This window comes from Hibiscus syriacus, unplaced genomic scaffold (assembly GCF_006381635.1).
Source record: "Hibiscus syriacus cultivar Baekdansim isolate YM2019G1 unplaced genomic scaffold, ASM638163v2 tig00116962_pilon, whole genome shotgun sequence".
Taxonomy (NCBI): Eukaryota; Viridiplantae; Streptophyta; class Magnoliopsida; order Malvales; family Malvaceae; genus Hibiscus; species Hibiscus syriacus.
The window spans coordinates 8,259,644-8,285,448 of record NW_024063488.1 but is presented as its reverse complement, the minus strand read 5'-3'; the positions used below and the strand labels follow the sequence as shown (position 1 = coordinate 8,285,448).

Here is a 25,805-nt window from a genome sequence, read left to right as displayed (position 1 = left end):
TTTATTGTGCATTTCAGACCAAAGCCATCAGCTTGGAACAGATTCATCTAATCCAAGCTAGGACATACTAAACCAAAAGTTTAGGTTCGAATTGAATATAAGAAACATTATACTAAACCAGATTCGAACATAAACTTTCAAAAATACAGGACCTCAATCTTTGTCAACTCTACTAAGGCTAAAGAAATAGAATCGAATATAAGAAATTTCATGTATATTTGATTAGGGGAGATTATTTTTTGGTTTAAATTGAAAACTTATAAAATTGATATTTTATTTTTTTTTAATTTAATTTAGGATGATTTAGTTGATTTTTTATTATAAGATTAATTTTTTAATTAATTTAGTTAATTATCAATTTTGAATTTCAAAATTGAATTGATGGGAAAAATTGACATATAAATAAGATTTTTTAAAAATATATTAAAATAATATATCATGGAACGAAAAATCAGTCCAAAATGTGTTCAAGTAATTAAGACATCCCCAAGTATTCATTTTTTTGGTAATTGAACCCAAAGAAACAATTTCCGTTCCTTCCGCTATTTTATTTTCAGTGTACTTGTTCAGGCCCAAGTTTTTCAACATAAGAAACATATTTTTACAAAATTAAAAAATGAATAAATAAGGCAGTGAAGTAGATATATCCGGGCTTTGGGCGTGGGTCATGTCCTTGGATGGACAATCTTCGGCCTCTTGAATGCATTTAGGTTGGTTAGGGTGCAAAACCTCCAACGAGAATCCCCGTACATCAATGGACAGTAGGCAGGGAAAGCACTCGAGCTGTCACATCAAAGAATTTATTCCAGTGCTCTAGATCTACAGTTAGGGATAGGTATGAGACCAGGATCCGAACCCGTCGGATTTCGTTTCGATATTTGATTTAATTGGATTAAGTTTTTTTAAAAAAAAATTAGGATCGGATCGTTTCATATTTTTTAAAATGTGGTGTTTAGATCGGGTCTGGTTCGGGTTTAGAGTTAAAAATATATGACCCGACTTGACTCAAAAAAAATATAATTTATCTTATTTATTTAGGAATAATTACAATAATATTCCTCTACATATTATTTTTTTTCATTTAAATCACTATTTTTATTAAATAAAAATAATATTTTTATTATAATTTCGTATCGGGTCGGATTTGAATCGGATGGATAATATATATTATACGGATCAGGTCGGATAGATCAAAAATTCGACCTAACTCGACCTATGCCCATCCCTATGAACATCAACGGCGTCCAAGGTTGATCCAGATCTTGTGCTAATTAAACCTAAGCAGTAAGCACCGAACTGAATTATGAAAAGCTTTTGCCGTTAGAAACACGAGTCGATGAAAACCACCGTAAAAAAAATGATTGATGAGTTCAATAAAAAGCAGAGAAGATCAAGAGACGTCGGCACTACCATCAATACCGGACGAGATAGTCACTATTCAACATTACGCGTTTGGAATGTGAAAACACGTGGGGTGCTGCGTCGGTGATGGGATCTTCAGCAACAAAAACCAGTTTTTGTTTTTATTTTACTTTTTTGAACTTTAAACTCCACAATTCCTTGCATATACATTGAAATTTTATTAAATTAATATTTTCGATGTCCTTCTGTCATTCATTATTCATGACTGAGATGAATCAATGTCGGAAAAAATACAAATGAAATAATAAAATCATAGAGAGTCTTGAGAAAAAGCGAGGGCACTTTCATCAATTTCATTATTAATTTTTTATATAATATAATGTCATTAAAATCAGTTGACAATTGCAAAGAAAACGGTTAAAAAAATAAAATAAAAAGCATTGGTGAAGTCAAAATCTAAAAGAACATTTCCTCGTCAATAAAACGATATTTGTGAAAACATGAATATAAGGTGGACCGCATAAGGAGTGGTTTTATCATGGAAATTGGCCCGACATGGAGGGATCATTTTCACCTACATGCATCACAATTAATGGATTAAGATATTAACAACGGAGCTACTCGAATTTTCAACTACCGATTGTATATCGTAGGCCAAAATCTAAAAAAAAACAACAACAACAATAAACAATTAGAAGACCACGGTTGCATAGCGAAGAAAAGAAATTGAAAATTCTAATTCTTGCATTTAAAAGAAGAAAGTTAATTTGGATTCTTCACATTCTTAGAAATTATTATTATATTCATAGAATAAATATGTTGTAATGTTAATATATAGAGTACAAGAATTTATTAAGTAATCTAATTGGTTAAAAGTAACATTATTCTTTCTAAAAGTTTTAGATTCAAATGGTTATGTCTATAGAGTATGTATTATAATTGATTAAAAAGTTTTATAAATATCAACAACTAGTTGGTTTAGTGAGATGAGACATTAGGTCCCTTAAGCAAGGTCAGGGGTTCAAATCCTGGTGTTTACGAATGGAGCAAACTGAGTTGGGAGGATCGTCATCACCTCTGCAGTATCCGATCTGAATTAATCGATCAATAGATTAGATATCAATGATTAATTAAAAAAGTATTATAAATTAATATTTTATTAGAATAATTTCAAACTATTTCAAAGAAAAAAAAAACTTACGGAGTACAAAATAGAGCGTACTGTAAGAAAATAAAAGGGTTCATTTTAGGGAAGCGTGAAGGCTCCAACATAAAGCAAATTAGACGGAGCATTGGGTTGGGTGGGAAAATGGAGGATGACCCACCACCCATTTTCCTTCTTTAAGTTTTTCAACGAGGGAAGGTGTTGTTTTTCACTTTTCCCCCTTTATGCCTTGCTTTTGCCTCACCGTGACTTTCAATCTTTTACTGTTGTCTCCATTTACATGTTTAAGTAAATAAAGGGATAATTCTGTGAATGTCCCTTGAACTACAACAAGCCTTCCAATATGTTATGTGTACTTTAAAAATATTTATTTCTATATATGAAGTTTTGTTCCATCTACTAGAATTATACATGTTACCGACATTGTTAAATACGAAACGACTGACACGTCTTTCCATGTCACTACATAATTATATCGTGTGTCAAAATAAAAGGCAGATATTCTGTTACATTACTTTTGATATATAATGCCACGAAAATTATATTTGACAATTTTGAAAAATAAATATAACAATTATTTTTATTTGACACGAACTATCATATAAATAATGTCATGTGACATTATCTAACATCTATGATTGAAATATGTAGTTTTTCAACAAGTGGCATCAATTTTAGTTTAAAAAAATAAAATATTATACTTTCATTTGGATATTATATTAATTTTTAAAGTAATTATTTATACTGAAATATGATATTATTATGTGATATCACGTCAATTCATTTTTAATGGAATTAATAATATACACTTACTGCTTGGTAGATGAAAGCAAAACTTTTAGGTATCGAAATATAAAAGTTTAAAGTACAAGGCCATATTACAAATGTGTACTATAATTTAAGGACCATTCTTACCATTACCCCGAGACAAAAGTCATTCCAATAAAACAACCCTGATCAAACCCAAATGCTGCCGTGATGTACGCTAAATAGTGATGACTTCAAGTTTGCGAATTGAGAGCAGTTATGGGTAACCAGGAAGGTACTGTGTTGACGAATGTTCACGGTTAAGGGAAAATGTAACCCTTAAATCTGGGATCCATATTCAATAAACCAGCGACGATGCAGCATAATAATAAGGTTTTTCTTTTTGTATCAGAGGTTTAGGATAGATAAAATTTGATGACTCTCAAAATCTCGATCTCGCATGTATGAGAAAGAGAGGCTCGAGATTTAAGTTGATTGGAACGATCACTGATAAAAGTTTTATTAGATATACTGTAAGCCACATTCAACATTTGAAAATTAATAAGAAAAAATTCTTTTATCTCCATCTGATATAACGCACGAAGATCAATTATCATATTGGAAAAAAGTATGGGTGAATAGTAGTGCAGATAATTATAGTTATACGAGAAAATAGTTATAAATATAAAGTCGTTGTTACAGACCTCCTGACATGATTCGTAGAACAAACGAATGCGAAAAAGGTTAAGTGCAAAATGCTCAATAATTTATTTTACAATCTATGATAAAATTCTGAGCGAAACATCAACTAAATTAATTTAAATGATCTTAGAGACAGCTCATAATATTTTACAAACTGACATTAAAAATACTATATAGAAATGAGTCTTAAAACTTTAATAGGATATAGTAAAATCTCAAAATCTTCTTTTATAAAAAGATAAAATTTAAAGAATATATATATATATATATATATATATATATATATATTGAAGACCTAATACAAAAATAAGTGTTTAAATTTTGACTCGAAAAACGTTTTAGTGCTTAAAGAAATTTTTGCTAAAAGCAAGTGTCTAACGTTTTCACATGAGATTTTTAGATGTCTGGACCGAAACAGCCGTTAAATTTAATCGTTAAGTGACACATATCATGTTCTAGTAATTTTGAATTTTTTTTAAAAAATTCAAAAAATAAAAAATACTTTTTTTTATTGAAAAGAACACCCAAATAGTTCGTGTCCCCCTCTTCCCCCCTCCTTTTCCCCTCTTCCCTCTTCCCTCTTCCCCTTCCCTTTTCCCCTTTCCATGGTCATCGACGGTCATCTGTGACCGTCACCGCCACCTTCATCAGCACCGACGTCGAATCCTGATCAAATGCCAATTGGACTTTCGTCGTAAAGTGTCACTGTTTGCCGTAGAGAAACATTCAAAGGTTCGTCATATTTTAAGTCACCGTCACTATTTTTTCGTCGATTCCGGTCGATCCCGAAGTCCATAAGTCACACCGCCACCACCATTCGAACCACCGTGCAATTTCGATCAAAGCCCAAGTGTTCGGCGACGATGGTAGCCAGAAATGGCCGACGACAATTGATAATGGGGTTGAAATGAGATATTTTAATTTTTTAGAGTTTTTTTTATAATTTCATTAAAAGTTTGGATTTTTTTTAATAAATAAATTAAGTTTTTTTAAATAACATTTTTATTATTAAAAAATTAAAAAATATAATTATAGTCATCTAAAAGTATAATTGAGAAAACATTAGACACCTATTTTCAACAAAAATTTCTTTAAACACCAAAATATTTTTCGATGCATTATTTCAACACTTATTTTTGTATTAAACCTATATTAAATAACTTCTACGTAAGCAAAAATGGAAGAAAAATTTTGTTTTCAAATGAGTACTGAACGGAGAACCTAAAAGATAAAAAAAAAAATGTAATTTGAAAAATTTTAATCAACTCCAGACAATGTCGACAAAGTACATATTATTCAATCATAATTTAGAAAGAATATATACAACTTAAATTTTGTCCGATGATAAAGTCATAAAGCCATTCGTTTCATGAATTGAAGCACAACAGTATAACCCCGGCCCCGGTTTTATCATCGTTGGTTTCCGATAGCTTCTGCAGATGGAGGATGTGGAAAGTAATGGGGACTACCAAATGGAATGGACGGCCATAATATTAACATTTGGGTGTGTCCCTCTCAAGCCATTCAAATCCATCTTTAAGGGCATTAAAGGGTTTTCGGTTACCTTTTATTTTTCTGTGATAGAAACTACCCAATTGGTAAGTTAATAAAGAAAACGAGACGAGCATGGTACAATTTAGAAATTAAAGCAGCAGCAAAATATAGTGACCGCTACTTCCACCGCCTACATAAACCTCGAGAACCTTCTCTTTTCTTTATTCTTTGCTGCTTTGCTAGAGAAACTAAGGAGAGAGAGAGAGAGAGATGAAGGATTGGGGTCTGGTTTTGTTTGTTTTTCTTTTGTTTCAACAAGGAACTTTTATGCATGTCAAAGCTGATGATGGATTTGTGAAAACTAAAGGAGTGCAACTGATGTTGAATGGAAGTCCTTTCTATGCAAATGGCTTCAATGCTTATTGGCTCATGTTCATGGCCGCCGATTCATCTCAGAGAAACAAAGTCTCATCTGCATTTGAACAAGCTAAAAAGCACTGTCTCACCATAGCCAGAACTTGGGCTTTCGGTGATGGTGGAGACAGACCTCTTCAGTACTCACCTGGATCCTACAATGAACAAATGTTCCAGGTTCAAGTTACAACATTTTCAGGTTAAATAATCTTCTCCGTGATCTGATTCTGATGTCCTTTTCTTTTTGTTTCCTTGAAGGGATTGGATTTTGTTGTATCTGAGGCTAAGAGATATGGGATTAAGTTAGTTTTAAGCTTTGCGAATAACTATGATCAATTTGGAGGGAAAAAACAGTATCTGAACTGGGCAAGAAATCAAGGGCAATCCATTGGCTCGGATGATGAATTCTTTACAAATTATGTTGTTAAAGGATACTACAAGAACCATATCAAGGTCAGTCTCTGTTTTTTCCCCTTTCCTTTCTCTCACTTTCTCTCGCATTCGCATTTTAAACGCCTACCCTTTGACAGTTATATAAATGACAGTAGTAAGATTTTCGTTGAATAATTAATTAATTTATTTCACTAATTCAGACAGAAGGTAGATGAACATTAGTAGATATGCAATTGATGCAAAGAGCAAGCCTTTTCATTTATTTTCTCTTTCCTCTTTTTGGGTGTAATAGACTGTTCTTACGAGACGTAACACCCTGACTGGAGTTGCTTACAAAGATGAACCAGCTATAATGGCGTGGGAGCTTATGAATGAGCCCAGGTGCCTCTCGGATCCATCGGGAAAAACCATGCAGGTCAGCAACATATCATCTTCAACCTTTTCTGCTGCACTGTTGCTCTGTTTTGGTTTTACTTTTCATAAAACTTGCTTCTTTTATTTTACTCTCTGATGAATTTAATGCTAAAGGTTTCAGTTGGCTTTTTGCCGACCTATGCGTGATCCATTAAAATGGCGTTGGAAGCTGTAACTGTACAACTTTAGATCAGCTTTTTTTTTTTAATGGATTTAACCTTTACCTGCCTCCAATGTCGAAATATGCGGTGGTGTAGTTGGAACCTATAACCATGTCCATTATTTGAGTTCGGTTATACTAATTAGGTGAAGTTAGATATACTTTTGTGGATCCACCCAATGACCAACAGATTTTGCTTTGATTGTGTTTTCTGAACAGGCCTGGATTACAGAGATGGCTTCTCATGTGAAATCCATTGATGGAAATCACTTACTAGAAGCTGGTTTGGAAGGGTTTTATGGACCATCATCGTCTCAAAAACAGCAATATAACCCTAACTTTCAAGTGGGAACTGATTTCATAGCAAACAATCAGATCCCTGGCATTGATTTTGCAACAGTTCACTCTTATCCTGATCAATGGTAATTTATATGATCGGTGAAAACAGTAAAAAAACAATGTATCAAATCCTTCCATGAATCTGAATCATTTTCTTGTTGAGCAGGTTGCAAAGCTCAAATGATGAGAGCCAGATTGCCTTCTTGAATAATTGGTTGTACAATCACATCCAAGATGCGCAGAACATCCTTCAGAAACCATTGCTTTTTGCCGAGTTCGGAAAATCTCTAAAAATTGCGGGTCCTAACCAAAGAGACGAGCTGTTCAACACTGTGTACACAGCTATTTACTCATCGGCCAGGGGCGGAGGTGCAGCTGTCGGTGGGTTATTCTGGCAACTTCTAGCTGAAGGAATGGGCTCTTATGGAGATGGGTACGAGGTAATCCTGAGCCAAAGCACCTCAACTGTAAACCTCATTACTCAAGAATCTCAGAAACTTAATCATATTCGGAAGATGTATGTGAGGTTGAAGGACATGGAGAAATGGAACAAAGCAAGGGACATCAGAAGAGCACAATGGTGGTCTGGAAATGGTGTCAGTAACACAGGAGGACATTGAGAAAGAAGATATATTATTATAAATAGTTTAAGTGTTGAAGAGAAAGTAACAAGTTGATTTAATGCTAGTTTTTTATATAGGGTTTATAACGAGGTGAATGCTCTTCTAGAAATGAACTGTGAGCTAAAGTTTTAATACATCATGTGATTATGATGAACCAGCTTATTTTGTGCTGTATGCTTGAGTTTGTGCTACTGAATGAATCCAAGAAGTGATAATTATAAATGAAGCAAATGGTGTTCGACTTTATTTGAAATTTGCATTGGAACTTTATAGTATACAAAGCTTCAGTCCTATATTTTTTCTTTTTCACAATGGAACAGGCTACAGGCCCTCGGTTATTCACCACCTCCACAAGGATTCAAAATTTCATATGATAGTTCCATCTCTGATTGTTGCATTCTTCAGTATGACGGTGATCCCGGATCTAATGTAAAACCCATCTTCTGGTCTCTCAGCTTCTTCAACAGCCTGGGTGGATTAGAGTAAATTAAAATTATCGAAGGGCACAAGCATTCTACATGCATGGAAGCAAGGAAAACAATACTTACATCAGCGTTTGATATGATCACATCTTTTCCTATCTTGGCGTTCTTGTCAATAATGCAATTCCTTGCAAAAACGCAATGCAAGAAGTTTTTAGTTAACAAGGTAAGGAGTTATTTTAAAGACGGATGAGGAGATCATCAGATACAATGGTTTAGATGCAAGAACCAGGTTCCGTTGGTCGATAGATGGTTTTTCGATCTAAATCTTACTTGATCTTGGTATTTTGTCCAACACCAATAGGGACCTTTCCATCCGCTAGCAGAGATGCTATTTCGGATTCGGTTTGGTAATAGTCTGCACCCATCATCATGGTATCCTGCAAAGGAAACATATAGCAGGTACTTTTAAAATACAGATTATTATCAAAAACGGGTACTTCTAATCCCTTTTTAGATGCTTTTATATGGGAAAGAGAAGATGATGGATCACCTCAAGCTCAACCCCGGACTCCAATCGTGAGCGCACACCAACTATAGAGTGCTGTACACTACATTCTCGCAAGAAACATCCATGTGAAATTATGGAGTCGACAATCTGCAGTGACAAATTAGCCATGAGATAAAGATGATCAAATTATGATCCATGACATGAACTAAAGTTTGACATCATACCCTGCATTTATCAACTTTGGTAGGAGGCAAGAATCTTGGAGATGTATAGAAAGGTGCATTCGGATCATAAAATTGAAACCTTGGTGGCTGCATGGATAATCAGTTTTCAGGGAATAGATACCAAGTGCCATGTTTAGCAAGAGAAGTACACGAGTGGAATGAGTGAGGTGTCTCATAGTGAAACATACCAAATGAAAAAATAAGGCAAATGATTTCCATATCTATATGCAAACATGACGACATGGCAGCATCTAAAAGGGAGGATCTTATACTTGTTGGGTTATTGCAAGCCGATAAATGGGGATTCAGTATGTTTGTTTATCGGTAAATTACAAAGTTAAAACTTCTACAGAACAAGTGAGAGCAACCTGTTCTGTGAGGGCTAAATTGGCATCAAAGGACTTTATTGTTCCGATGTCTTCCCAATAGTCATTGAACAAATATGCCTGAAAACAATCAAACAGCCAGAAACTCAGCACTTTTATCACTAGATTAAAAGTCCTCATTATTGCAAATAGTAACTGATTGCTACTGAAAGTACATAGCGAAAACTAAAGGTGACATTTCTTTTGAAAGTAAACTTGCCTGGACATTGTATTCCTTTACAGCTGCCGGAATAATCTCGGAGCCGAAGTCATTGCATGATGGATAGCTCCGAGTTAGAAGCTTTAACAATACACTAGTTTTAAACACATACACACCCATTGATGCGATGTATGGATATCTTGCAGCATCTTGCGCTGATAGGCCTAATATGGAGGTATCAACTTGCTGTAGTACAAATGTGAAACAAGCAAGATCACTAAGTAGAGGAACTTACTGATGCCAGTAGACACAGTTTTAGTTTTGGTTATCAGGAAACAATAATGTCTGGAAACAGAACAATTATGGAAACGTGGTTTATAATAACAAGCTTGTATCATAGCTTTAAGATCGGGGCCCTTTGGTTTCTCAGCAAACTTGACGACCCGTCCTGATCAATCTATCTTCATCAATCCATAATCTGATGCACGGTTGCAAAATGAAGTGCAGTTAATTCCCAATTCTGAAAGAAAGCAACCATTGTACATACTTCATGCCCTCGGCAACAGAAAAATGAAAGCAATATTCAAAGAATCTAAAAGCCAGATGGAGACCAATATTGAGATATTGCATAGCGTTACACTAAGTGAATCATATATAAAGAATATAGCCATTATACATTTTTCTTAGAATGTTTGACACACATAAGTAAACATAATAAATACCTGTCATCCATTGGTAAACAAGAGACTGTGATATCAGCATTTGAGTCAGTATGCCTCTGCAAGAACAATAACTGCAGATTAGCCAGATGATTTTTCAAGGTACAATCTTTATTCATGAAAAAGAAAAGAAGGGGCCTTGAATGCAGTACTTCAGTTGTGAGCAGTTGAACTACGTACCTACAAAATCCATATAGTCTGCACGGTAAAGATGATCGCCAGACAATATCAATACGTGCTCCACATCTTTGGCTCTGGCATCCTAAAGTTAAACAAATCATATTTGGTGAACTTCAGGGCCAAGGCAGATGATCTCAGCTCAAACACTAATCCTAGCAACTAACCTCAAAGACCCACACAAATTGCCTCACAGCATCAGCTGTGCCTTGGAACCACTTCTTCCCTGCTTCTCCCGGTGTTTGAGTGGCCGCCAGAACCTGTGTCAGGCAACGTAGTTTCATCAACCCTTCCAGAAATGTAATAAAAACTCCATGAAGACAAAAATACCATAACATCATGAACCTAGCAAAAACATGGATTTCTAAATAATATGCATAATTTCGAACAACTCTAGTGGTATTGCTAAATCAATATGGCCTTACCTCCACAAAACCATCCCCAAAATTTACACCATTTCCTAAGTTGTATGTCCGAGCTAAGTGACGATTGAGGGAAAAGGAGTTAAACTGAGTTAAGATGAATATCTTGTTTATCCCACTGTTGATACAATTGCTCATTGGAATATCAATCAGCCTGTAACAACCTCCAATTGGAACCTGTAAACCAAACAAAATAATAGAAAACTTTAATCCCACCAATGTGAGACTTCAAATTTCTCCAATGTTTACTTTCAATTTAAAACATAAAAGTAAATAAATGTCTCCCAACAATGGTTTCTTACTGCTGGCTTGGCTCTTTTTCCAGTAAGAGGAAAGAGGTGAGTCCCAGCACCACCACCCAATATGATGGAAGCTACCTTCTTTGGGTCTGCTTCTGGGGTCTCAATTTTTGGTGCCTCAAAATTCTGACAATCAAAAGATTCAAAAGCCAACATTAAAAGATCTGAAAAATCAGAAAAATAATTAACTGTTACGGTTAGAAATCTGGCACTAGTTGTTTAATCCCTGGGTCAAGCACGACACTGAAAATGCTTTCTTTTACTTACAATGGTATCCTTATTAATTTTTGGGGTGAGAATAGAGTAAACGAACTTTGCTGACATTAGTTGGACTTGCATTAGCCTTTAGTGACATGCAGAATGATTCCATCGCTGAGTTTATAAACCAATATTCATACGATTCTCCGGAAAGTTAACAGAAAAGAAAGGAAATAAATATCAGAAGACCAAACCTCGGCAAATTTAGAAACTTAGTAAGCAAAGGAAGAAAATCAGACAAAAAGCAAAGTATTTTGTGGTCCCAATATTTCATGGCAACAAACTGTAACTACTAACTAGTAAGAACACTGATCAAACAGGGATTCATTAAATATATGAGACGATTTTAGACTTCATCTAAGTCATAGAAATTCAAAGTCCAAAACACCCAGATCCGAGAAAAACTCTAAACTGTGCAAGCTTTAATTCGCTACCTGAAGGCCGAACTGCTGAGTCGGATAACTAAAATTTGTGAAGAACAGAGTTTTTTCAGTGAATAAAGGAATCTCTTTTGGTTGAACTGAAAGTGGAAACAAGTGGGAAAAGCTTAAAGAACAATCAGTATAAAGTGGGAAAGATCTCTATTGGTTTGATGAATATTGGCGTGTGAGCCGTCACGAGAGGCACGAAAATTGGGTCTTTTTCTTTTCCTTTCTTAATATTCATTTGTTCATATAAATATTTAAAGAAACAAAATAAATAGATAATAATGTTATCTAAAATTGTGTTTAAATTTTTATTATTGGAAATGAAAATTCATGAACTCACATAGTGAATATAGATATTTGAAATAAAACAGTAAAAATAAATTGAATTGAAAAATATTTTAAAAAATATATTCAACTGAAATGAAATCAAAAGTTAAATACTTAATAAATTGATTGAAGCCCTGAACTTAAAAAGATGAAGTACCAAACAAGGAATTATTTTATGCATTAAAATAAGAAATGACGTAGAAAGAATAAATTTTTATCCATTTAAAAATAAAACAATAATACAAAAAGGTAGATATCAACTCCTTTAATAAATGATATTTAACTAATTTCTAAATTCTAAAATGATATATATTTTTGATAACCAAATTTAATAACTTGTTAAATATTTTTTTGAGAGGTCAATATATATATATATATTATTTTTTCTAAATAATTCAGCCTCAACTCTAATTGACAATTATATATCGAGAAAATAACATCAGTGACCGAAAACTCCTTATAATATACGATTTTGACCAATTTTTTTTCGATTTGCCAAAATGACCAACAAAATCGCAATGCGATCTCCAGTATCGCAAATCAGTTTCCAGATTCGCAACGCGATTTTGACTATCGCAATGCGAATATGTAAATCGCAACGCGATTCTGACTATCGCAACGCGATAATACATAATCGCAACACGATTCTAACTAACGCAACGCGATTCTGACTGTCGCAATGCTGAATTTCAAATTTGCAACAGGTTTTAATTTCGCAACACAAATGTTTTGGGTATATAACTACGCAACAACAACAACTCATAACCTAAATCCTTAAATCGCAACTCATTTCATCTCCATCTATCACTCTCTCCGGCGACATCCGTTCCTATATCCAACGACATCCTTCCCCATCCGACAACAGGTTTTAGTTTTGCAGCTCGTTTGTTTAGTAAATTAATTTACAATAATGAAATCATCTAATGTTGATCATGTTTGGATAGATTTGTGTTTTGGAGGGTCATGGGAGAATATTCATCGTGTTTTACAATATATGCCTTTACCTATGATTCTTCAACTAAAACTGTCATTAAAAAAGTTAACTTATGAAACTCTAATGTTATGTGTTGCAAATAAATTGAATTTAGAGCCCTTAAGTGGATTTAGGCTATCTTATCAGAGAAACGATAAAGTTTATTTGTTAACCGACAATGAAGATGTTGAACGATTCATTGCTTACATTAGTGTTTCGCAAGATGATGTTACATTGTATGTTGTTGAACCTAGAAGTAGTGAAGTTGGGTCAGTAGCGGGTAGTAATCAACTAAGTTTTTCAACCTCAGTTTATGATGCTCAAAATTTAATGGTTCCACCACGATTTCATCACCAAGCAAATTTTGTTTCACCACATTTCCAATACCAAACACAATCTCAAAACCCACAACCTTTCCCTAATCCAAATCCCAATCAACTTTCAGCACCAAATTCTGGTTTTTGTATTGACCAGTTAGTCGATGATGAGCCAACAGAAAAAATTGTGAGTACTAGTCAGTATTCGAAATTTGATCTTGGTCAATACCCGGACTTTGATCTTGGTCAATACTCGAATTTTGATGATGTTTCAGAAAAAGAAACAGACCCTGCGTATAATGATTTTGATATTGGTCAATACCCGAATTTTGATGATGAAACAGCCGCTGCCGAGGAAGATGTTGTTGATGATAATGAGGAGGAAGTTATGACAGTGAATGAACATACATTCTGTAATTCATATAACCCTGAAGAAGAAAAAGAAATCCTCGAAGAAAATGCCACGGGAGTATAACTGGAATATGCTAGAATTACTTCAGATACCGGAAGAAGAGTTGGTAAAGATAGCAGTTGATTGTTACACAAAAATTATTCGTATCAAGAAAGATGATTGTTTTGATACAAAGGAATACTTGAAGATAGGTTTGTATACGAAATGTGTAGAATATGGCTATCAACTAAAAGTTAACAAATCAAGCAAAGATCGTTTCGAAACAATGTGTATGATTGACAAAAACTGTATGTGGCGTATGATTGCAAAGAGGATAAAAGATTGTGAAATGTTTCAAGTTAGGACTTTTATTGATAAACATACATGTTCAAGAACTCAAGTTTTTCCTCACCATAGACAGGCAAACAAAAAGGTGTTGGGTGGTTTTCTGGCTGAGTTAATGTTTTTGAATGGCAGGGTATATCAGGGACATGAAATTATAACTGACATGAATGCTCGGTTCAAGATTAGTATCTCATATTCTCAAGCTTAGAGAGCCAAATGTTATGCCTTGGAATTGTTGAGGGGGTCGCCAGAAGCATCGTTTGCCCAACTGTCGGCTTATTGTCACAATTTAAAGCTGAAAAATCCTAGGTCGGTAACTCATATCAAAATAGATAGAGATGGACGCTTTGAGTTGCTGTTTATCGCCATTGGTGCTGCGGTTAGTAAATCAATATAATTTTGTTGACTCATTTTTGTTAGTTACATGCATTTCACATTTAAATGATTATATTTCTTGTGTATATGATTTTGTAGATTCATTCGTTTATTACTTGCATGCGCCCAGCTATTATAGTTGACGAAGCACATTTAAAATGTCGATACCTTGGAGTAAACTTATTAGCAGTAGCCATGGATGCTAACAATGAGATACTGCCAATAGCTTACAGGGTTAGCAAATCTAAAATCTCTGATTCATGGACATGGTTTATGGGGTATTTTAGGGATTACATAGGTCCTATTAGCAATCTGACAATCATATCCGATAGGGCAAACTCAATTGAAAACGCTGTTAGAAGGTGTTTCCCAGATGTTTTTCATGGACTTTGTGGTGTTCATTTGTATAGAAATTTAAAATAAAGGTATGCTGGTATAAAAAAATCACAAATGGACATACTGGAAGGTTGTAAAAGCTTATCGGGAAGTGGATTTTAATAAGCATATAAATTGTTTAAGACGTGTTTTGTCTCAGTGTGCTCAAACACTAGAAGATGTCGGGTTTGAAAGATAGTCAAGAGTACATCAACTTAGAGCAAGATATGGTTTCATGACGTCTAATAGTGCAGAATCAATCAACGCTCTAAGTCGTCATTCACGGAAATTACCCATTACTATGTTAATGGAGTTTTTTCGAGCCTCTATTCAACAGTGGTACTACAAGAAAAGAAACCATGCAGGTATTATTTCTTTAAATTCGTAACTTATCATATATTTTACTAAGTATTATTTATTTAAATTTACAGGAACATTGGAACATCGTGTTACACCATGGACTGAAAAAAAGATAATGAAACGTATTGTGAAGTCAACGTTATGGAGAGTTGAACCATGTTCAAACACTTTGTTTGAAGTACTGGATAATAACTTAAATGGGCTTGTCGATCTAAATGCAAAGACGTGTAGTTGTATGAAATGGCAAACATCTGGTTATCCGTGTGGCCATGTTATAAAAGTTGCTCTTCATCTAAACCAAGATGATTCAAGCACATACGCTATAGATTGGTACACTACAGAAGTATATCGACAGATTTATGCCTAGATTATCTACCCTATTCCACATCCTTCTGAGTGGGACATACTAGATGACTTATAAATAGTTTTGCCACCAGCCATGGACAGAAGGCTACCTGGCCGACCAAAAAGTCACGATCGTATACCGTCCAAGGGTGAAGAGAATAAGAGATCGACATGTAGTCGGCGTAAGGAAAATTGTCATACAAGGTTGACATGTGGATCACTAGTGCCATCACAATCATCTTTTCCTCTACCAAAATATGGATCCTCATCAAAATCTAAAGCTCATATGGTGTCAAGAAAAAGGTAATCAAAATCCCAATCACAACCGGCTTCACTTTTTGGGACTATTAACTTAGGTGATTTTTAAATGCAAACGTTGTATTATGTGTATTTTATGTGTAAACTTTTAACATTTTCAGTTAGGCATGTATTAGTAACTTGAGTTTGAACATTGCTATGATCTGTTCAGTTGTTATCACTTATTACACATTCATTTGAATATCGCAACGCGAATTTGACTATTATGTGTATTTTATGTGTAAACTTTTAACATTTTCTGTTAGGCATGTATTAGTAACTTGAGTTTGAACATTGCTATGATATGTTCAGTTGTTATCACTTATTACATATTCATTTGAATATCGCAACGCGAATTTGACTATCGCAACTCAAAAATCGCAACGCGAATTTGGCTATTGCAACGCGAATATGACTATCGCAACACGAATTTGACTATCGCAACGCGAATTTGACTATCGCAATGGGAATTTGACTATCGCAATGGGAATTTGACTATCGCAACGAGAATTTGACTATCACAACGAGAATTTAACTATCGCAACGAGAAAATCACAAAGCGTATTAGACTATCGCAACGTAAATTGACTTTCGCGTTGCGATTTTGGCTTTCGTATTGCGATTTTGACTTTCGCATTACAATTTTGAGTTTAGCGTTACGAAAGTGTATCTTCAACAGGTCTTTTGCCTTTAATATGATGTAGATTGAAATCAACAAATCAACTTTTAAATTTCAATCAATTAAACAAGCACAAATAAGAATTATTTACACATCAGTTAAATAAATCAACTTTTACAAATCAATTAAACAATCAAAAAAAGTATACCCCAGACAGTTGTTTATGCACCCATATATCAATTTCACGCAGCTCACTTCAGGATTAACCTGCAGAAACCAAACATTTGCTCAAACAACACTTTCTACACATCTAAAACCAACAAACAACAAATTATTATTGAATTCTAGGTACTTAACAACACCTGCATTTGACTTACAAATTGTTTATGGACACTTTCATAACGCGAATGCAGGTAGGCAGCGTCTCGCATATATCGCTCTAGCCATAAAATGCCGAAACCACAAGCCTACTGCACCTCTATCTCTATCGGTGGGAGGTAGAAACTGTGTACTTCCTGTAGTCAAACGCTCCAAGTACATGCATACGAGAGGACCACAATCCCCTCAGGCTTCCTTCGTTTGTTGTGGCGCGATCTCGTCTCTGATAACTGTAACATTGAACTTCTTTGGCTTCTTGTTTCCTGAATAAGTCCAATAATTAATCGCATCCAAGAATTTAGCCAAATAAGAGCTCCATCCCTTAATAATATCTCTCAAATCAGACAATGATATGTAATTTATCATGCTGTCATATACTATTGTCTTCAGGGATGGGAGTTAAAGCTCGACGAGAAGCCAATGAGTACGTTCCAAAACAGGGATAAACACCTGCAATCATAAGTAATAATTCAATTGCGCACTTGTTTATGAACACCTTTAAAAAATTTAAAAAATAAATACTAACCTTATCGACCTCCCACCATGCATGATAAAGTTTAGCTTGTCCATTAGCCAACACATATGATTCTTGTCGTTGATTCTTCAAGTGAACTACGTGAAAAGACTTCGGCATAATTGTATATCACGCATTTTTTTTATTTTTTCCTCATTTTCCTTATCATTAGAAGACGTAACACCCATGCATCAATATGTTGTTTTACAAAAAAAGACATATATTAGTGAATTACATAAATTTAAAAAAAATTATCAAAATGAAATATAAAAAAATATAAGACTTATCCCCCATCGAAATAACCTTTATCTTCAACCCATAATAACACACCCCACCAAGACCGATCAATCAACAAATGCATATCATCGTTGAGTTTGTATATTTTAGCGTAACACCCCTAGCTCCGCTCATATAGATAAAAATCAACTGCGGTCTTAGCCCAAAGGGTATTATCCAGAATTGTTTCCGGTAGTGTTCTCCTCTCCACTTTATCTGCCGGAATAGTATTGGCCGGTAACTCATACGAAAGCCAATAGTCATCCATCATGTCCGGCACGTGAGAGGGTTTCTCAATAATTCGACATATTATGCCGTGTGAATCAGGCTCTTGAATGGTTGGAGAGACCTCTTCAACGATGACAGGGGCCTCTTGAACGAAGGGAGGGGACTCTTGAGGGATGATAGGGGCCTCTTGAACGATAGGAGAAGCCTTTTGAACGATGACAGATGAGTCGGGCTTCTTCTTATGGAGTCTTCGCACTATTGGGGTGAACGGAGACGTAATGACACGTGCACGTCGTTTGATGCATGAACCCCGTCGTGCAAAAAAAACCCGACGTAAATCATTCACCTTATCGGGCCGCTAAAAATAAATTAATACATAAATCAGTAAATAAACAGACATGATATTAAACAGTGAAAACAAAGACAAATATGTTTCAAACTTGCACGGTATTCACCCAAGTTATTATTATATCATAGTTCACAAAATGCATCAGATAACATTCCAGAAGTAAGAAATTATATAAACATTTAAAAGGACAACATATAGGTTTAGTGCATGTTCAAGGACAACATAAAGAGTAGTAGTTTATTCTTGAAACTTAAATTTGCAACACTGTGAAGTTAGTATTTGTCTTTTGGTTGAAGTAATGCCATCCATTCAAGTTTCAATTTGCAGAAGAAGAATAGTTTCTGAAACTTAAAATCGCAACACGAAACTTAAAATTGCAACACGAAAATGAATATCGCAACGCGAAAATGACTATCGCAACTCGAATTTGACTATCGCAACAGGGTTATTTTAGAACTGTTTAGTAGTATTTGCAGCAACTGAATGAATTTACTAAGCAATCTAAGTGAAATGGTTAATCTAAGTGAAATTACGAGTAAATCAAGTTAAATATATGAAAAATCTTAAACTTACCTCATTGTGTAGAGTATGAACCTCATTCTGTAACGATGCTACCATCTCACGCAGAGCCGCTACCTCACCACGTAAAGTAGATACCTCATCACGCCATGCACCATTGTCATCGCGTAAAGTACCGACCTCCTCACGCAAGGCATTGACCTCATCACGTAACTCCCCTAACTCATCCCGTGGAGGTGGAGGTGGAGAATATGGAGATAAAAGTTATGGCATCTTTGCCAGCCGCTTATCATGAGGTGATGGTGGAGAAGAGGCTCGATGATGTGACAAAATAGGTGATGGCTCTCGTTGTAGAGGTGTATAGTGTGGTCGATCAGGTGATGGCTCTGGGTGAGGTGATGGCTCTCGAAGTGGAGGCTGCTCATCATCCGTGCCATAAAAAAACGCTTACTAGCTTGCCACCAATCAGTGGCAAGCTCAGCCTCCGTGGGTGTCAGCCTCTGTAATGGAGTGTTGGCCTCCTAACAATATAAAAGCTCAAACAAAGTTAAACGTGTACTAGTAATAACTTGTTTATATATGGTAGTATTTGTGTTAACTTACATCATTTATTGTCGTATACCATAGTAACTCTTCCCAAATCAACAGCCGCCATTTCCTCTTCCAGGAAATAGCTCTAGGAATATCATTTGAAGTTTTTAATGCATATGTCTGCATGTCGGGAAAAACCTCAAATATCCAAATATACAAACAATATAATACACAAACATTAATAATTGTTAAATAATTAATTATAATTTTGGAAACATTATATAGAAATTCTTACCTTAAAGGCCCAAATAAAGCCTAACAAAGTGTATTTGAAACCATCGCCACGCAAACTTTTGCGGTCATCAAAGGCAGACGACAACTTATTCCAGGTAGCTTTCCATAGATACGAACCCCACGGAAACAGGTTCCATGCATTTAGGTCCTCTACCAATAATATTAGGTCCTTAGGAATAAGTTGTCTGGCCTCTCTGCCTAAAAAGTCGGCATGCAAAAGTACTAAAAGGCATACTCGGACAAAATCGACGTCATCCATCCAAGTAAAGCCATCTTTCTTATTCAATAATTTCGTCAAGTTGTCGACGTGTAAATTCGGCTTCTCCATTGACAGCTCAGAAAAAACCCGGGATAACCATGATGGGCGGGTAATATGACTAGTGTATCGACCTACATCATCGTGTCCGAAGCGTAGACCAGTGATTAAGCAAAACTCCTCCCGCCCAAAACACGTATACGCCGGTGGAAAATGAAACCATATCTCTTCATTACCACGTTTTATACTCTTGGGTAGATCGCTAGTCATGGTCTGAAGCCACAAATGGGTCAACATAGCATCTCCACCCGAATGTTGTACTTTCAGCCATGGCCCGAAGCAAGTATCCTCAAACAATTTTCTTTGTACAGGTGAAAGGTTCGACGCAATTGTAGTGACTAGGCTTATTTTATTCCTTAAGGTCAATTGAGCCGAAAAAAAGTTCTACAAAAACAATAAACATACCAAGTTAGATATACCAAAAACTAAACTGTGAAGATATACCAAAAACAATAATAAACATAAAGAGTAGTAGTAGTTTATTCTTCAAACTTAAATTTGCAACACTGTGAATTTCGTATTTGTCTTTGTTTTTTGGTTGAAGTAATGCAATTCATTCAAGTTTCAATTTGCAGAAGAATAATAGTTTCTGAAACTTAAAATCGTAACACGAAAATGAAAATCACAACACAAAAATGACTATCGCAACGCGAATTTGACTATCGCAACGAGATAATCGCAACGCGAAACTAAAATCGCGTTACGATTTTGTCGTTGCGATTTTCATTTCGCGTTGCGATCCTCAGTTTCAAATAGTCATTGTCTAAAATTGAAACTTGAATTAATTGCATTACTTCAACCAAAAGACAAAACAAAGACAAATACTAACTTTAAAGGGTTAAAGACTAAACAATTTAGCAGTATTGGCAGCAATCGAATGAATTTAATAAGCAATCTAAGTGAAATGGTTAATCTATTATTGAAATTACCAGTAAACTTATCATCAATTTCAATATGAAAAACCTAATAATAATGCAAAATTTTCAAAATAATAATACAAAATTTTCAAAATAAAAATAATTAAAAAAACTAACCCTCGGTGGTTGATTTTCCATTTCTGATCGTGAATGATTGTGAGGGTGGCTCTGAGAGATGAAGATAGACGGATTTCGCCGGAGATGGGGACGGATTTCGTCGGAGATGGGGACGGATGTCGCCGTAGAGAGTGAGAGATGAAGATGAGATTGAGTTGTGATTTAGGGTTTTAGGTTAAGAGTTACGATTACGAGATATATTAATATTTGTGTTTGGAATTTGAAAATAAAATACGCGTTGCGATACTAATGGCGCTTTGAAAATCGCATTGCGATTTTATATTATCGCAACGCGATAGTCAGAATCGCGTTGCGATTATGTATTATCGCGTTGCGATAGTCAAAATCGCGTTGCGAATCTGGAAACTGATTTGCGATACTGGAGATCGCGTTGTGATATACAGATCGCATTGCGATTTTGTTGGTCATTTTGGCAAATCGAAAAAAAGTTGGTCAAAATCGTATATTATAAGAAATTTTCGGTCACTGATGTTATTTTCTCTTATATATCAGTGGCACAGGGATTATATCCTTTCAAATCACTTGTCACACAAAAGATTCACATCTTAACCATTTATTATCTACGACACTAACTTATTCTTCAAAAAAATATGATAGATCGAAGAAAACGAACGAGATTGTTGTGCCTCCAAAAATTTTAAGTTAATATATATTTTTATATATTTTATATTTTTAATTGATAATTTATTTTTATTTTCAAAATTTTATAAATATATATTTCCTAACATTTTAAAAATCCACTTTATAACATTGTCTCCATCATACTACACATATAAATAATTTAAAAATAAAAAAATCATACAATAAAATATTAAAAATCAAATTAAATATTTCATATAAATAATAAATACAAATACTACATCACTAATATTAAAATACATATAATAATAATATATCAACTGATAATCAAACATTCATTTGAATATAAAAGTCGAAATTAAATATAAATCTTTTTTATCTAAAAAATATTATAAATAATTTATTTACGGGACGATGAGCTTATATCTATTTGTACCACCGACTTGTTTTCAGAAATTCATCCAAAGCCCAATAAGGTTGTGCATCGACCTTAGCCCATTAAAGAAGAATCATTGAGGTTGTCGTGTAAATTCAGAACTTGGGAGGATCGATCTCATCACTCAACTCCGTCATCCACTTATCTATCCCTTTTGGAACACAGAAAAGCCAGATAAGTAATGGCGCTAAATCTCCCCAACACATTTCTCCAAATCAAGCCTTCTCTTCCCACTTCATTCGCCACCACAAAGGTAAATATACCAAAATCCCAAGTTAATCTTTAATCATCCAACTTAACCACCTATTTTTCCCCTTTCTTTCTTTGTTTGTTAATAGACGGTTACTGCAACGGGAGGGGGCTATAGGCCACAGATTACATGCCGGAAAAAAGACATCCACCCGGAATTCTACGAGGATGCTAAAGTTTATTGCAATGGAGAATTGGTGTCGACAACAGGTGGAACCCAAAAGGAGTATGTGGTGGATGTTTGGTCGGGGAACCATCCTTTCTACCTCGGAAACAGGTCGGCTGTACTTGTGGACGCGGACCAGGTCGAGAAGTTCCGTAAGAAGTTTGAAGGGTTGTCTGAGATTATGGAAATTCCTGTGCTTAAGGGTGAGATTGTTTTGCCCACTAAGAAGAAGTCAGCTGGGAAAGGCAAGAAGAAGTAGATCCATTGCTAGTAATTTTATTCGTTTTTCCTCCTTATTCAAGGTTGTTAATGATACGGTATTGAAATGCTTGGTTTGTGTTTGATATTATGCTTAAATGATAAAAAAATGGTATTTAATCTTGTGGCAGATAGGACATTGGTCATGGTAATTAGTTAACAGAGATGTAGAAAAGAATGACAAACTATTCATCAATTTGTTTATTGACAAAGATTTTGAAAGTTTCAATACATTATGGCCTTTGCTTAATCAGTACTGAGTTCTGGGAAATTTAGGGAACTATTTATCTTGTTTAGGATGTCCAATGCCATTGTTTTTGGGTTCTAATTGTACAGCGTTTGCTTGTCTGCTGCAGTGTTGTTTTTGGTCATTGTTGTTTTTAGGCTCTAATTGTTTAGGGGTTCTAATTGATAAATGCGTCATCAGAATATCAAGTCAATTTTGTTAGTAAACAACCACTCAGAATGTCAAGCCACCATAGCCATGTCTAATAAATCTCTCACCACAAGTAGAATTGCTGAATCTCCTTCTCCACCATAGCCAGGTATTTTAGGATGAGTTGTATATTTTGCACCCGTACAAAAGAAAAGAACAAAGGAAAACTTCGAGACATGGTGAACATGGACACCATTCTTATTACTTGTGGAGAAGGATGAAAAGTATATTTACTTTAGCATCCTTGTATTGTATATAAGTTTGAATTGGATAACAATGGTGCAGCTTTTGGTAATTTGGATTTTAGAATTTTGGTTTTAATTGTAAATTTAAAGATGGTGTAAATTGTGTAATAATACAAGGGAAGAAAATTATAGAAACCAAGCATGGATGTGCGTAGCAAGATCCAAGTTATGATCAAAACCAAACCGATGCATATTATATGAGAAAGGCTGGGCTTGAATTGAGCACCTTTAAATAAAAACACTACTCAAATAGGTAGAACTTCCTCCTCTCATCTCGAGAGCCTGCATTAACTGAAATAGACCCAAAGCCTTTTTCCCAATTTGACATTGATTAAAAAGCCCGAAGCTTTAAAAGAAAAGCCAGCCTTTTAATAGAAGACTTGACTCACAATTGGTACCTAAATTATATTATCTTTTATTTCCGCATTTAATTGTTTTTAGTATCTATATTATCACGTGTCATTCAATTATTAAACTACATTATCATTGGTCATTAACTAGCAGGAAGGGGAGTAAAAACCGAAAATTCAAATATCAGTTATGAATTAAAAAAAAAACAAGTATTAACTTAAAGAAAAAGGAATAATGTTATCAATTTAGCTTTGATAGAATTATAATAAATAAAAAGAAATTAGTTATGACTTATAATTTAATTTAGTTTCCACGTTTATGACAAGAAAAATCTTTTTTATCCATATATTAACAAAATAAAAAGACTATTTTGAGTCGTTTCTGAATTAATTAATTTAAGCACAGCACTGCCAACTAAATAAAATATGTTATCTCTTTTGTAGGTCGGTGAGTTTGGTACGTTATATAATATGAGCGTCACGTTAAAGTTTGGAAGATGTAAAATTCTTTGTTAAAGTGGATGGTTGAGTTATCAAAGATTGAACACTTAGTATAAGATTTAAGTTATCATTAGAATTTATTACATGTTTTACTTTTTTTTAAAAATTCTTACACCTTAGAAAATATTTATCACTTTAACAATTTTCATAATTATATATAAATTATGTTTTAGGATGGATCTTGATATTACATTTTGAAAATGTTAATTATACATACATGACATATTTGAAGAATTAGAATAAAATAAAGAAGGAATATATTGTAATAAGATATAGATTCATATTATGCATTAAAATATATATTTGAACAATTTTCATAATTTCCTTTGAGCTTGTTTTCGGCTTTCAAGCCTTGCTTTAAGGATAAGCCTATATCTATTATATGGGATAAAATTGTGTGTAGATAAAATGATATTAGAGTCATAAAATCCAACAGAAGAGGGGCATAAAACAAGGGCAAAGGGCAAAAGCAAAATCCCCACCGCCGAATCTTGACTCGGACTGTCTCCTTAGTGCATACAAACACAATGACCCTTCACTCCTCCAATTATCTCACCCGTTCAAATTCAATATCTCAATCACTTTGGCCATTTTCCAGCAAATAAAATGCCAAATTTTTTTAGGCTGACTCTTCAAGAATTGAAAGATACATTTGGTAAGAGAATATGCATATATATATATATATATAAAGATTTAAATGTTAAATTTGATAGATATATTTTAAACATGATTGCAACAATTCCTTTGTACTTGTGCCTACTACCTGTGATTGCAGCAATTCATGTATCCCTGCTTTGAACTTACAACAATTAGTAAAAATAATAAAATTCATATAGAAAATTAAATTTGTAGCACTCAAGACCATTAATTAAAAAAAAAAATCCTACATTTTTGTGAGGGAAACCAGAAATGCAGGAAGAAAGAAATTGAAAAAAAGGCGATGATAAATAAAAGACAAAGGAGTAAAAATGATTTAAAAATGACGAGTTTTTGAATCAAAATATACTGAATAGAAGGTTTTTCTATTTTTCTTTCTTTAAATTAAAAGTAAAAAAATGAAGATCTTTCAAGTGATATTCATATTTGAACGAATCAACATAAATCTTTTAAGTGACACTCGTATCTAAAAACGTACCTAAGATGTGTAAAGCAGCAAGGTTTCTTTCTGAAAATTTAAGGGACTTATAATCTTTAAATTTTAAAAGTCAGATTGCTCTGAAGTTATCCATGCTTTTCCTTTTTACACAAGTTGTGCTTTATCTACTTCGCTTGTCTTACAAGGGAACAATCAGAGTCAGCGAGAGGCATTCCTAGAATTTGTGTCCCAAGGAGGGGCTTCCTTAGTAAATAGGGGAAGCTAAAGATCAGATAGTCTGCATCAGAGTCAGCATTTAGGCCAATATTTGGCATTGCCCACCCAAAAAGTTAACGATAACCCTCTTCTTATCCAAAACCCTATTTGTTTATGTGCAAAGAATTTACAATTTTTCGCGGATATGGATAAAACAATTTTATCTTCAAAGAATGCTTAGCTTTTTACCTTGGACGTTGCCTCTTATTATCTAAATACGTTTCGGATAAGATTGCATTTGCCCAACCAAAT

General features: G+C 34.4%; 2 protein-coding genes and 1 pseudogene across 2 annotated transcripts; 2 read left to right on the top strand and 1 right to left on the bottom strand.

Annotated features, from left to right (window-relative positions):
• Positions 1-5,667: 5,667 nt before the first annotated feature.
• LOC120190521 (mannan endo-1,4-beta-mannosidase 7-like) lies at positions 5,668-8,036 on the top strand. Its single transcript, XM_039193595.1, has 5 exons — positions 5,668-6,061; positions 6,143-6,337; positions 6,570-6,692; positions 7,071-7,273; positions 7,357-8,036. Exons 1-5 carry the CDS (start codon positions 5,741-5,743, stop codon positions 7,808-7,810), a joined length of 1,296 nt encoding a protein of 431 aa, XP_039049526.1. The 5' UTR covers positions 5,668-5,740; the 3' UTR covers positions 7,811-8,036.
• Positions 8,037-8,119: 83 nt separating this feature from the next.
• LOC120190522 lies at positions 8,120-11,519 on the bottom strand (annotated as a pseudogene).
• Positions 11,520-22,107: 10,588 nt separating this feature from the next.
• On the top strand, positions 22,108-22,800 carry LOC120189955 (50S ribosomal protein L31, chloroplastic-like). The gene is made up of 2 exons (XM_039193090.1): positions 22,108-22,250; positions 22,336-22,800. Exons 1-2 carry the CDS (start codon positions 22,179-22,181, stop codon positions 22,669-22,671), a joined length of 408 nt encoding a protein of 135 aa, XP_039049021.1. The 5' UTR covers positions 22,108-22,178; the 3' UTR covers positions 22,672-22,800.
• The last annotated feature ends 3,005 nt before the right edge of the window (positions 22,801-25,805 follow it).

Coding starts and splice junctions, on each gene's coding strand:
- LOC120190521 (XM_039193595.1), top strand. CDS start 5,741: ATGAAGGATTGGGGTCTGGTTTTGTTTGTTTTTCTTTTGTTTCAACAA. Junction 6,338..6,569: donor ACTACAAGAACCATATCAAG/GTCAGTCTCTGT, acceptor TGGGTGTAATAG/ACTGTTCTTACGAGACGTAA. Junction 7,274..7,356: donor CACTCTTATCCTGATCAATG/GTAATTTATATG, acceptor CTTGTTGAGCAG/GTTGCAAAGCTCAAATGATG.
- LOC120189955 (XM_039193090.1), top strand. CDS start 22,179: ATGGCGCTAAATCTCCCCAACACATTTCTCCAAATCAAGCCTTCTCTT. Junction 22,251..22,335: donor CTTCATTCGCCACCACAAAG/GTAAATATACCA, acceptor GTTTGTTAATAG/ACGGTTACTGCAACGGGAGG.